Source organism: Phyllostomus hastatus, unplaced genomic scaffold (assembly GCF_019186645.2).
Source record: "Phyllostomus hastatus isolate PE091 unplaced genomic scaffold, TTU_PhHast_1.1 phas_contig_1162, whole genome shotgun sequence".
Classification (NCBI taxonomy): domain Eukaryota; kingdom Metazoa; phylum Chordata; class Mammalia; order Chiroptera; family Phyllostomidae; genus Phyllostomus; species Phyllostomus hastatus.
This window is the reverse complement of record NW_025333537.1, coordinates 1,348,748-1,360,958: the sequence shown is the minus strand read 5'-3', so window position 1 is coordinate 1,360,958 and position 12,211 is coordinate 1,348,748. Positions and strand designations below refer to the sequence as shown.

At 59.4% G+C, this 12,211-nt stretch overlaps 1 protein-coding gene across 6 annotated transcripts in view; it reads left to right on the top strand.

The window, feature by feature from the left end:
- Window positions 1–12,211, top strand: part of KIAA1671 (KIAA1671 ortholog) — a 163,726-nt gene that overhangs the window by 139,265 nt on the left and 12,250 nt on the right. For all 6 annotated transcript variants that reach the window (XM_045845085.1, XM_045845070.1, XM_045845079.1 and 3 more), the window contains one exon: window positions 11,386–11,504. In XM_045845085.1, coding sequence (XP_045701041.1) covers window positions 11,386–11,504 — 119 coding nt within the window. The remainder of the gene's footprint in view (window positions 1–11,385; window positions 11,505–12,211) is intronic.

Below are 12,211 nucleotides of genomic sequence, written 5' to 3'. Positions count from 1 at the left end.
CGAATGAACAGAAGGAGAAAGGGCTTCCTGTGTGCTAGGGCCTTTCACTCACTGCATGTGATTTGTGACAGCCTGGAGAGGTGGGTCCTCCTGTCCCCGTTTCTACGGTTGAGGACACTGGAACTTGGCACCTTGGTCATTTAGTGCCTGGGTACCTTCCTGCTGTCCACAGCCTGGACCGTGGTCCTTCCTCCCTCCCTCCCTCCTCAAACACTCACTGGGCACATCTAGTGTTCCGGCCCTGGGTGTGGCAGTGGGGAGAGAGACGGTGGGAGAGGGACGTGAACCCGTGTGGCCCCAGCCCTCGGAGGCACTCGGCCTGGCGTGCGGGTGGTCAGAGCCCTGGGAGACTTCTGAGTGAGGACCGCGTGCTCCCCTGCGCGGGGGAGACCTGGGGCGAGAAGGTAGAGAGCAGTGCCCCAGCGGACCAGGCAGGGACGGGCATCCGGGCAGAGGGTCGCAGCAGCAGGCGGTGGCATTGCTTGTCACAGAACCACACACAGGCCAGGGTCGCTGAAGCCAGAGGAGCAGCCAGCTGGGCGGTGTCCTGGGGGGGCTGCAAGTGACCAGCCAACAGGCTGGGGCTTTGTCCAGCCGGCACTGGCCCCGGGAGAGAGAGGTGTCAGCCCGGGACCTCCCAGCTCCCTGGGGTGTTTGCCCCTCAGAGCCTGGCAAAGGCGTGCGGTGGGGGGTGGGCTCAGCTGAGGTTTCTGCCCCGCCCAGGGTCTTCGTCCTGCCCTGTGTCTCGCTCCCGTCTCACTCCCGTAATTGCTGTGGTTAACCCTCCGGAGAGAGGCGTTTGTAGCCAAGGTCTTATTTTGTGGAAGCCAAGGGTAGCCACTGCTGCAAGCATCCTTCCAGTTCCTGTAAATTCTGCCGGACCCTCTGAGGGAGGTCGGCTAGCGTGCTGGCGCTGCGGAGACCTGTGCCAAGAATTTGGAGAACACTCAATTTCTAAAAGCTTCCAGTATCACCCTGCCTCTTCAGCGCTGCGTCTCCTGCTGGTCCCAGAGCCAGGGATGGGGGCCTCTGACTCCGGAGCATCGTGACAAGTGCGCTCTCTCCCTGACTGCCAACCGTGTGCCCGGCCGAGCGCTCAGCGGGTTACACACTCGTAGATCACTAGCCTGTGCGCTGCCGGCCTCCGCGCTGGTCACCTTTGGGGTGACGCCCTACACCAGTAGTTCCCCACATCTTGTGTGTTTTTTCATTATGGTTCCCTAAAGGGTTTTTTAGAACATTTTTTCCTTTATTCCTTTCCATGAAATTTTAATGCACGGCAACATTGTATGTACTGTCTGCATAAAAAAGTAAGGTTGTATCCACTCCCCTCCCAAGAGCTGGTTTTCACTCCTATCCAGACTGGGTGACCTAGACCAGCAGTTGTTGAGTGTGAGTGAGGGAGACTGTGCCCCTCAGGGGAGAACTGGCTGTGTACAGAGTCATTTTTGGTTGTCAGGACTGGGAGCAGGGCTGCTGGTAGCATTGGTGGGTACAGACAGGGGTGTTACTAAACGTCCTACAGACTGCCGGCCACGTGCCGTAGGGCCGAGGCTGGGGCACCCTGCTCAAGACCGTACCCGGGCCGTCTCCCAATATACATACAGCGTGCCTGCCAGCCCCTCACCTCTCTAAGATCCACGAAGTCCCACGTTTGAAGTGCACCTGGCCCGTGAGGGTGGGATTGGGGCCAGCGATGCTGCAATACCTCGACCCACCTCACAGGCTGGCGGGAGGGCCCTGTGGGGGCTGACGCAGGGAAGCGTGTTGCTGAGCACCTGGCCGTGGTACCCGCTCACCCAAGATGGGCCAGAAGGCCCCATGCCAGCTTCCTCCAGTCCCTGGCACCTGCTTGTCGCCCTCAAATTGAGAAAAGGGTCCTTCGGCAGCCGGACACCTCGCCGCACGTTTCAGCAGCCTTTGGGAGCCCTAGCTGTCACAGGGTCTGACTTCCAAGTCCCACCGGGGGAGTTCTGGCCCCAACGATGCCCGGGCTCCTCCAGCCTGCCCGAAAGCCTGCATGGCCCCAGCTCCTTCCAGACGGGTCCGTTGCTTTCTTTGTGAGCTGTTCCAGGGCTCAGTGTCTGCCCGAACGGGTCTCTGGGCTCTCCCCACGCTCCAGTCTCCGCAGCCCGCTGATAAGCTGGCTCCCAGCATGCTGGGGCCTCGCCCTGCACCCAGGAGCTCACGGCGGCATAGGCTCTCTGAGTGCTCTCACCAACTGGTGACCCAGAGAGGGCCACGTGATGGGCAGGCAGAAACACGGGAGGAGACGGTTCTGCCCCTGTGAAGAGTTAGCCAGAAAGATAGCGTCCTCGCGGGCGTTTTCCAGGACCTCTGGCTTACCGAGGGCTGGGTTGTGAATTACAACAGGCGGCGCCCTGGGCCCTGGGCAGGGTCTCAGAACAAAGCCACAACCTGGGCGAGGCACCAGAAGGAAACGGAGCCCTTGGCTCCCTCCCAGGTGATGGAATGTCAGCCCAACTGGTTTTGCGCCCTCACCAGGGCTGGGTGTATCTGCACACGGGTGCCACCGTGCCCGTCAAGGGTAGTGGGCGTCCAGGCTCAGCCCCTACCTCTGCCCGGCCCCCACTCCCAGGGAAGAGGCGCCCCGTTCGTGTAGGTGCTGAGCTCTCTTCCCCGCCGGGCCAGGGCTGCCTGGAGGCCGCAGGCCCGCACGCCGGCCCCTGCGCCTGTAAAGCAGGCCCCGCATCCTCCCCGTGCCCCTCCCGTGCCCCTCCCATGCAGCACTGCTCTGCGGGCCACGGCGCAGGGGCCGGCCAGTCCACCACGTGGCGGCGTCTCAGCAGAGTCCGAGTGTCACGTCCCCGCCCCACCTGTCCCCAGCCCGCTCCCTCACCTGCACGGCTTTCTCTGTTCTCCCGCACCTGCCCCAGTCTGACCCACTTTTCAAGGCCTAGGCCCTGTCACGTGCCCTCGGTGAAGCTCCGTCACCTCCTCCTCGTCGCCCTCTCTGGGCCCAGGGGGACCTCGGGGCCCAGGAGGAGCGAGGCGGTAGTTTCAGGGGGGTTTCTGCGCCTTCTTTTTGGGAGCGTATCTGCAGCGGCTTTGACACCTTTCCACGTCAGCACTCAAAAGTCTCCACTGTCTCCTGGGCAGCGCCGGGTTCCCTTGAAGGGATAAACCAGGGCCACACGCCCTGCGGACAGGCACCTGTGACCGCACGCGGTGCTGTTGTGAACATCCCTGGGTGTGTGAATTTGTGTGTCTGCTTGCCTGTGTGTGTTTTTATGTGTTACACATGTGTTTTGTGTGTGTGTGTGTATTAGTGTGCTCGTGAATATTTATGTTATTTGTGCATGTGTGTTTCTATGTATGTGTGCATGTGTAGTTGTATGTGTGTGCATCATGTGCATGTGTGTGTAGATTTGTGTGCATGTGTTTGCAAATGTGTCTTGTGTGTGCACGTGTTTTGTGTATATGTAGTATGTGTGGGTGTGTGCACACTTGGTTGTGTGCATGCATTGGTGTGTGTGTGTGTGTGTGTGTGTGTGTAGTCGTGTGTGTGTGTATGTGTCTGGGTTTGTGTCCGTATCTGGGCTGGGCAAACCACCGGAAGGGGGGCTGGGGAAGCAGCGCTGAGACCCTGGAGTCCTCGCTGCCACAGGCCACGGTGGCGATGGCAGCTGTGTCCTGCCCTGGGCAGGTCCTGGTGATTTGGGGTCCTTGGGCAGTAGGGAACACGGCCAGCTCCCTGCCTTCCCACCAGGTTCCCGCTCGCGTGTTCAAGCCTGCAGTTCTGTCCCTGACTAGCTGGGCCCTTGCCGGAAATAAACACGAGAGATGGATGTTTGCACGTGTGACGTTTCAGAGAAGAGAAGCCGCATTCGGCTCAGACTGTTTTAAGACTCTCTAAGAGGAGCCAAGCCAGGCTGGGCGGGGGCAGGTTCCCTGCCGGCAAAGCGAAGAGGCTGGAGACAAAAGATTGTGTACTCGGCGGGAATTGCACTTTTTAAACATGTTTTTATAAAATTACTAGCCACGCTACAAAACAGGTTGCATGCTACAAAAAAGGTAGAATAAAAACTGTGTCTGCCTCCCTCCCCTCCCCCGCCCCCTCACAGCCCGTCCTTCTCTGAGGGTCGGGTCGTTTTCAGACGCTCACGCTACACTGTTTCGTCACAGGCCCAGCCGAGCCGCCTGCTGTTTTGTGTCTTGCTGTACGCACTTGGCAGCGCGTCTTGGAGCCCACTCCCCCCACCCAGCAGCGCGCACCGTCCGCCGCGCCCCTTTGGGCAGTTCCTCTCAGTGAATAAACAGCGTTCCACGCGATGGTCATCCCGGCACTTAGGTTCAATACGTTTTTTAAAACCCCCAATTCTCTTTTCCCTCAGCTTGTCGTAACCTTAGACCCATGTTCCTTCTATTAATAGGACTTGAGACTTCAAGGGGAAGTTGAATTCGTCTGTTTTCATACAGCGTATCTCAGTACTTCTAGAACGTTCTACACCCCTTCCCTTCCCCTGTGCGAAGGTTCTCGGTTATTTAGGAGATTGTCCTACTTTCCTGAACCAATCTCTCCTGTCTTGCACCTTAAAAAAAAAAACCCACAGTTGCCAGTCCACTTTCATTGTTGTCAGCAGGCTGAATGCGGTGCTTTAGAAAAGATGGTTTATTTGAAAAGTAATGTCAGTTCAATGCTACGGGCATACAGAAAAACAGGCAGTCCTGTGATACGGCTTGAGAGTCTGAATAAATGGCGGCATTATTCACAGGCGTAAGAGAGGCGACCCTTTATGGGTCTGTTCGTTCACTCCCTCCCTCACTCATCCGTTCATCCACCTGTTTGGTATCAGTCCCTCCTCGGCGGCGGTCTCTCAACTGGGCACCAGGGTTTGAGGGTGAGCGGACCCCAGTGCCTGCCTCAGGGAGCTCGCAGTGCGGCAGAGACAGTCCAGCCAGCACCAAGCTCAGCCCAGCACAGGAGGCTCTCTGGTGGGCTGAGCGCAGGGGCCTCTGTGGGGCCCCACGGGGAGGCCGAGTTCCGCTGTGGAAGGAGGCAGTCGGGCGAGGCCTCCTGCAGGAGCTGGGGCCCCAGCTGCGGCCAGCAGCTGACGGATCGCACCAAGAAGTGCCCCAGAGGGGCGATGCCTGAGTGACGCCCCGCTAACGGGAATGGTAGAGGGAGGGGCTGGGGAGCAGGCCCTGGACTCAGAGCCCACGCCTGGGTTTGAAACAGGCCCTCTCCCTCCCTCCCTCCCGAGATCCTGGACGAGTCCCTCCGCCTCTCGGTGCCTCAGGCTTCTTATCTGGAAAGGGGGGGGGGGAACAATGGTAGCTGCTGCTGAGGGCCGTCGGGACGACTAAATGGGCAACTTGGCGCACAGTCAGCGCTGTGTGTGTTTGATGCTCCTGTCATTTAATTTCTCAGAGCCTCAGCTGCCTCGTCTGTGAAATGGGGATGTTGATAGTCTCTACCGTGGGAATTAAACTGGGTGGCCCACGGAAGGAATTTGACGTGGCGCCGGGCACAGGCAGTGCTGCCGGAGTGTTCAAGGTCATTCCTATTCTTAGCACCTCCCTGCTCACCTCTGACCCCGGAACGCAGGCTCCAGGCTGCCCGCTGGGCTCCCGGAGTCAGGGGGACTCTGCCCCCAGGGTGATAGGAGCTGGGGGGGGCACCCAGCTGTCGTTTCTGTTTATAGCCTCTGGGGCCGTGGGCAGAGCCTCGCTCTGGAGCCTTGTCCAGTCGAGAGACACCGAACACGCCCCCTGAGGACCAGCTGCAAACGTGTGTCCCTGTCACTTGGGGCGATGCACGTGTCCCATGGAGACCATGTGTCACTGCCAGAGCTGTCGCAGTGCAGCCCGGGTGCTCAGGGGAGCTGCGGCCCAGTTCCTCGTGTGGCGTGACCTTCCCCGGGCGCCCTGTGGAGCGGAGCAGCGGCCGGTGCCCAGGTCGAGGGAGACGCTTGCGGATCTGGTTTAGGCAGCCCCTTTGTTCTCGGCTGAAAGGCGCGACTGTTGGCCTCCTTCGGGCGCGGTGTCGGAGTGTTTGCTCAGTCACGTGCTCAGGGAGCTAAACAGGAGAGCATCCTCCTCGGGTCAGCTGGCACCTGCTGGGCCCTTACCTCGTGCCTCACCTGTGCGGCTCTCTCCAGGCGTTGTAGGGAATTCTCCCTCCACCCCTGTGCCTCCTCTCTCCCCCTCTTACAGGTGGGAAAATCGAGGGGCAGCGGGATTCAGGCACAGTCAACAAAAAGCAGAGCTGGATTTGCCGTGATGGGCTAGGGCATGGAGTCCAGGAACAGGTGTGCTCCTGTGGGTGGAGCACAGCGCCGCAGCCCAGGTGGGCCCGCCGGCCCCTCGTCCTGGGTCCCAGACACACCCCCCGCTCCACCTCTTCGTCTCCCTCGCCCGTGCGTCTCTCTCTGGGTCCGGCTCTGCATGTGTCTCGGTCCTGGCCATGTCCTCTCGGTTCCTGTCTTGCTCTGTCTTGGTTCTTGATGCTTCTCTCTGTCTCCGTTTGCCTCTGCCTGGCCTTCCTCCACCCCAAGTTTGCCGCCAATCTCAGGTGACCCCAAGACCTTCCTTCAGGGTGCCCATGGCATGTCCTGAGTCCGTGGGCAACCACTCCAGCCAAGTGACCAGCCTGGACCCTGAGCTATGCCCCTATCCAAGCCAATACACACAGCCATATCCGGCCACACCTGGCCACACCTTAGCCACACCTGGCCACACCTGCACTGTTCTCAGATCCTGTTGAGAGAGTTTAGCGGCTACTGTCCCCCCCGATCTTCCCTGGGAAGCATCCTACCCCTGCCTTTGGGCCAGGGCAGGGGCAAGGCCTGGCTTGTGCTATGACTTGAGGTGGTGTTATGGGCTGCCCAGAAGCCCACTGATGGCCCTGAGCCCCGCTAGCTGAGACCCAAGTTCACAGGAGGGGCTACTGGGGAGTGTCTGCTGGCAGCTGTGGGAGAGGGGTCTGCCCAGCCCTGGTCCCCATCCCTGTCCATTTCCTTCTGGCCTGACCTCCTCCCCTCCCCCCTCCTTCTCCTTGCATTCCCTCCCTCCCTTTCTTCCTATTTACTAAGCCCTTACCCTTAGTAAATAGGCTTAGTTACTTACACTTACTAAGTACTGACACTTAGTCGGGTACTGTGACCGAGCACTGGGAGTGCCGAGGTGACGAAGCTCAGCTCTCGCCTCTTGGACAGGGTGTGTATGGGGAGGGACAGGCTCCCAACGAATCATGCAAGGGACTTAGAACCACTCCCCGGGGTCAGGGCGCTGAGGGACAGGGCTCCGACCGAGGCCCGGGATCCGGAAGCTCTGGGAGGGGCTGACGCCCCCTGTGGCCACTGGAGGGCGCAGCAGTCAGCCAGGCGGAGCGTCCCGAGCACAATGGGCAGGAGAGGGGCTGAGGAGACCTGGGGCCTTTCAGGCTGCAGTTTCTCGTCTGAAGATGGGGGCTGGGGTTTGTGGGGCGAGTGTAACAAGCTGGGGGCCTGCCCCTTCTCTGCTTCCTGGGCCTGAGATCCCCATCAACGGACACACCTAGGGATGGAGTCGGGGCACCTGGACTCTGGGCCTGGCCAGGCACCCCTGTGCCTCCCTGGCTCTCTGTTTCTCTGTCTGTGACATGGTCATCGAGGACCCCACAGAGCTCTTCATATCAAGCCAGAGCCAGGAGAATGCAGCGGCTTCAGGAGCTCAGGGCTGGACACCAGGCCAACTGGGTTCAAACCCCAGTTCCCCTGCTTTCCAACTCTGACCCTGGGCATGTCAGGCTGCCGCTCGGAGCCTCAGTCTCCTCCCCTGTAAGATGGGCTCGTGCCAAGTCCTACTGCATAGGGCTGCGGAGGGCATGAGAAGGCCTAGTGCACGGCACAGCATCAGCACTCAGCGCTAGCTTTCGATGTTTTCATTGTCATTACCACTCAGCCCTTCTGCAGGTTTGACCCGACACTGCGCAGGAAGGTGCCGCTCTCACCCCACTCCCAGCGGCACTGAGACAGCAGGGCGACCACGCCAGCCCAGCCCGTGACCTCAGAGCTCCCTGCACAGCTGGGGGGTGTCGAGTTGCAGGGGGTGGGGTGCACATCTTGAATTGCTCCGAACTGCCCTGTCAGCTGTGGGCCACCAAGCGCTGCCCTGACTCAGGGTTCTTTCTTGGGCGCATGTGTCAGACACCCCAGAATACACACAGGCGTCACAGCTTCTCCTCTCCCCGCCCCCTCGCCAGCTGCATTCTCTCCACTGGTTCAGGAGTTCATGCCCACTCGCTGCAAAGAAGTTATTTTCAGAAACGTCCCCTTCCCACAAACACTCCTTCCACGGTCACTGTAGACCCGGCGGTGGGTAAGTCCGCTGACAGCCGGTCTAAGCGCTGCGGGCAGGGGTCAGCAGACGGCCCGTGGGCCACGGGCAGCCAGCCGCCTGTCTGCACATAAAGTTTTATTGGAACACAGCCACACGCACTCACATGCTGGTCGCGCTGCTTTCTGGGTAACAACGGCCCAGTGGGGTGTTTGGGACCGAGGCCAGATGGCTCCCAAAGCCCCAGGTGTGTCCCGTCTGGCCCTTTAAAGAGGAGCACGCAGGCTGTGATACAGACGGGCAAGGAGAGGGCCCCTTCTGGTGTGTTCCTCATTCCTGACACGTACAAGAGGGGAGCATCGGGGGTGGGACTGTGTTTCATTTTATCGTCCGGTTATTTTGAGATACAGAATCACAAGTGTGGACACTAAGGAAAACCAGCATCAGTAACGAAAAGACAGCCTGTCACTCGGCACAGACAGCACCACTGGCGGTTGTGGGCCCAGGGGTTGTGGGACTCCGCAGAGGTTTTCCGTTACGGACACGCATGTACATCCATGTGTCTGCTTTTACAAGACTGGTATCCCAACACGCGTGCTGTTTCGGTACCACGCTTTAAAAAGCGTTTGCCAGTGCACGGCATTGCTTTCAGGGACCGTCCGTGCTCCCTCCGAACGCCGTGTCCCTGGGCTGTGTCTCCCCAGTGCCCACCGCTGGGGCCTTCAGGTCACGGTCACGTCCCGCGTCTTGCCGTGGGAACCAACTCTGCAGGGAGTGTCCACGTTTGTAGGTCTTGGCAAGTGGGTCTGATGATTTTCTTGAGATAAACTTTGGAACGAAAACTGCTGAGTCGAGGGTATGCGAGCTTTCGATTTCGGGACGGGTTACGACTTGTCGAGACTCGGCGTCTGGTAGCCCGGTCTCCTGGGCCGGGTGCTGCAGAGCTGTCGCCATCGTCCTGGAAAGGGAGGGCTCCCAGGGCCTCGTGGGCCTGAATGGTCAGATGTGACGACCCTCCGGGGCAGTGACAGCTGAAATGCAGATTGGGGACGTCTGATAAAATACATGTCGAAAGAGGCCAGCACACGGCCCAGACGGGGGCAGTTTGGACACGCGTGTCTCCCCCAGTGGTTCAGTTCACCCCATGTTCTCAGGCTCCCGTGTGGACACCCGCCGGCCCGCAGAGAGGGAGGGCTCTTGTGGCCCGTGAGGCGAGGCTGGATTGGAAGAACATGCTGTAAAGCAGAGTTTAAAAATCTGACTTTTAGGAAGTTTTTAGAAGAGTTTCGGGCCTTTTTAAATTTTTATTTATTTATTTTTGTGTGGTTGATCTGGAGGCGTCGCAGCCCTGGGCGAGAAGCCCGAGCCTTGCTGCCGGGAGGTCGGCCGGGGGCCTGCCAGCGCGAGGAGGCATGGCCAACCGGCAGTCCACGCTAGTGACCGCGACCCTGCCTGGGGGCGGTGCTGAGAAGCAGCCTGCTTCCTTAACCCTCGTGTGTAAGGTGGACTCCCTTAGATTGTCCTGACCCCCGAATCCCTTCAAATTCGGGAGTCTGTGGGAAAGGGTAGTGACTGAGATGACATTCTCCCAAAGGCTTCACATCTGCTTTGTCTAGACACTGAGGCACAGAGACGTTAAGTAACTTTCCCAAGGTCACACAGCTGCTGTGTGCCGGAGCCTGGACTCAATGTCCTCCCTGGGCGGTGGGTCATTTTAAACTGTTGTCCCTGGGGGTTTCTATGTCCCCTCGGTGTTTCGCAGAGAACACGTGTTATTTTGCTACCGAGAGCCAGAAAGGGCTTCGACAGGCAGCGGGATCCGGGTTGGGCGGACAGTGGCTGTAGCTCGGGCCTCTGGGTGCGGCTGTGTGCTGGGAGTGGCCGACGGGGTTGCTCTGAATCCCATCCTCGTGTACACCTTTTCTATCTTTTTTTTTAAGATTTTGTTTGTTTGTTTGTTTATCTTTGGAGGGTGGGGAGGGATGAACACTCTGACTACGCAGGCCCTGCCTCCTGCCCTCAGGTGGGACACGGAAGTGGCACCTCCCTGCTGCTCTTCCTGGGGCCGGGGGCAAGGCCGCCGTCGTCCCCTGGCCCCCATCTCCCTCCGTGGTCCTCACCTGCTGGCCCCAGGTCCTCAAAAGCTGGTCTCTGGGAGCGCCCTTCACAGCGCAGGAGCCAAGGCCGTTTGAATCATCCCTGTGCCGGTGGCCGCCCAGGGGGCTGGCGTTTGGTTCTACCTGGAGTGCTCCGTCTTCTCCCACATGGATGAGTTGGGGAGTCGGCAGTTCATTCAATTTAATGGAGATGTTCGGGATCCCTGCCATCTGCCAGGCACTGGGCTGGGCCCTGCAGCTGCTTCGGTGGCAGCCGGCACCCTCTCCAAGGGCTGCTCAGGGCCCAGGGGCTACCAGTTTGGACTTGGGGGTCCAAGCACCCAACCTGGGTTTGAGTTCCACTTCGCCACCTACTGGCTGTTTGCTTTGGGGGGGTGTCACTTCTCCCCCTAAGCCTCAGTGTTCTCATCTGTAAAATGGGATTGTGATAAGCGCCACCTTGTGGGATTTCCAGGGAAGTGCATGTAGTTCTGCAAGGTGCAAGGCGATATGTAAACAGCTTGGTGGACCCCAGCACAAGTTAAATGCTCCAAGGACACCGTGCTGGCTGGTCGTTATGGGGAAAGCGTGGCAGCTGTGGGAACCCGGCGTGGGGTGCCCATGGTGGGCGCCAGACTGATAAGTCCTGGGAGCATTGAAGGTGAAGAGAGGTTCGGCCTGGCTGCAGTGCAAGGTGGAGCTGGGCACTGAGGAGGGTCTTGGGGGGGGAGCCGGACCAGCAGGACGCTGGGGGCTGGGGAGGGGGCCCCTTCGCCCCAGTTTGCCCAGCTTCAGCACTGACAGCCTGCGTCCTGTGACATCGTGGGCAAACCCAGACGGTTGGTCACGCTAGTGCCCAGCGGGGACATCCGGACCTGCCCCCTAAGGCAGTTGGGACCTGGGGTAGCTTGAGGGGGGCAGGGGCGATGCATTTCTGCTTGCGTCCGCTGGGACCAGGTTCTGAGAGTTTCCCCGCAGTAGTAACCTCTTGTCTGGTTTGCCCTTTTAGGATCAGCTGAAACAGTGTTTCACCAGGCGGCCCCCTGAGCCCAAGGACACTGACACCCTCGTACAGGAAGCCGACAGCCAGTATGGGACGTGGACAGACCAGCACCAGAGCGTGGAGAGGTAGGCGGGGTGGGCGTGGCTCCTGGCTGCCGGTCGGGGCATCTTGTTGGCGGTCAGTGTTCTGTATTCCTGGAGCTTACTTTGTCCGTAATTGTAAGAGCAAACCATTCTTGTTGTAAAGAGGAAATTGAGAAAGTATTAAAAAATAATACTGAGTGATATGTGAAATACGCAGCATAGGCACACCCACAGAGACAGAAAGCAGGTTAGTGGTCACCAGGGGCCGGAGCGCAGGGCGAGTGGGGAGCGACCGCTGAGCAGGCGCCGGGGTTCCTTCCGGGGTGGCGAAGGCGCTCTAGACCCACGTGGAGATGGGCGCGCAGCGTTGTCAAGATGCGCCCTCCCGCTAATGGTAAATTTCACGTTATGTGTGTGTTACCACATTAAAAATACCATAAAGGAAATGAAACCCACCAGTCATCTCAGCACACAGACATAACCTTCATTAATGGTTTTTGTCTTTCTAGACTTTGTTCAGTGTCGGGGGGTGGGTGGGACACGTGGCCGTATAGGCCGTGCCTGCCTTCAGTGTTGCCGCTGTTAACGGCTCGGCTGGTAGGGCTCTCGAGGGCAGCCCGGGTTCAGGGGGCAGGCCTGTATGGAATCCCAGCTCCACGCTCGCTGGCTGCAGGATAGTCCGCCCTGTTCTCTCCCTGGGTCTCCAATCCCCCAACCCTTACTAGGGATGTGGGGGCGGAAGGCACCCC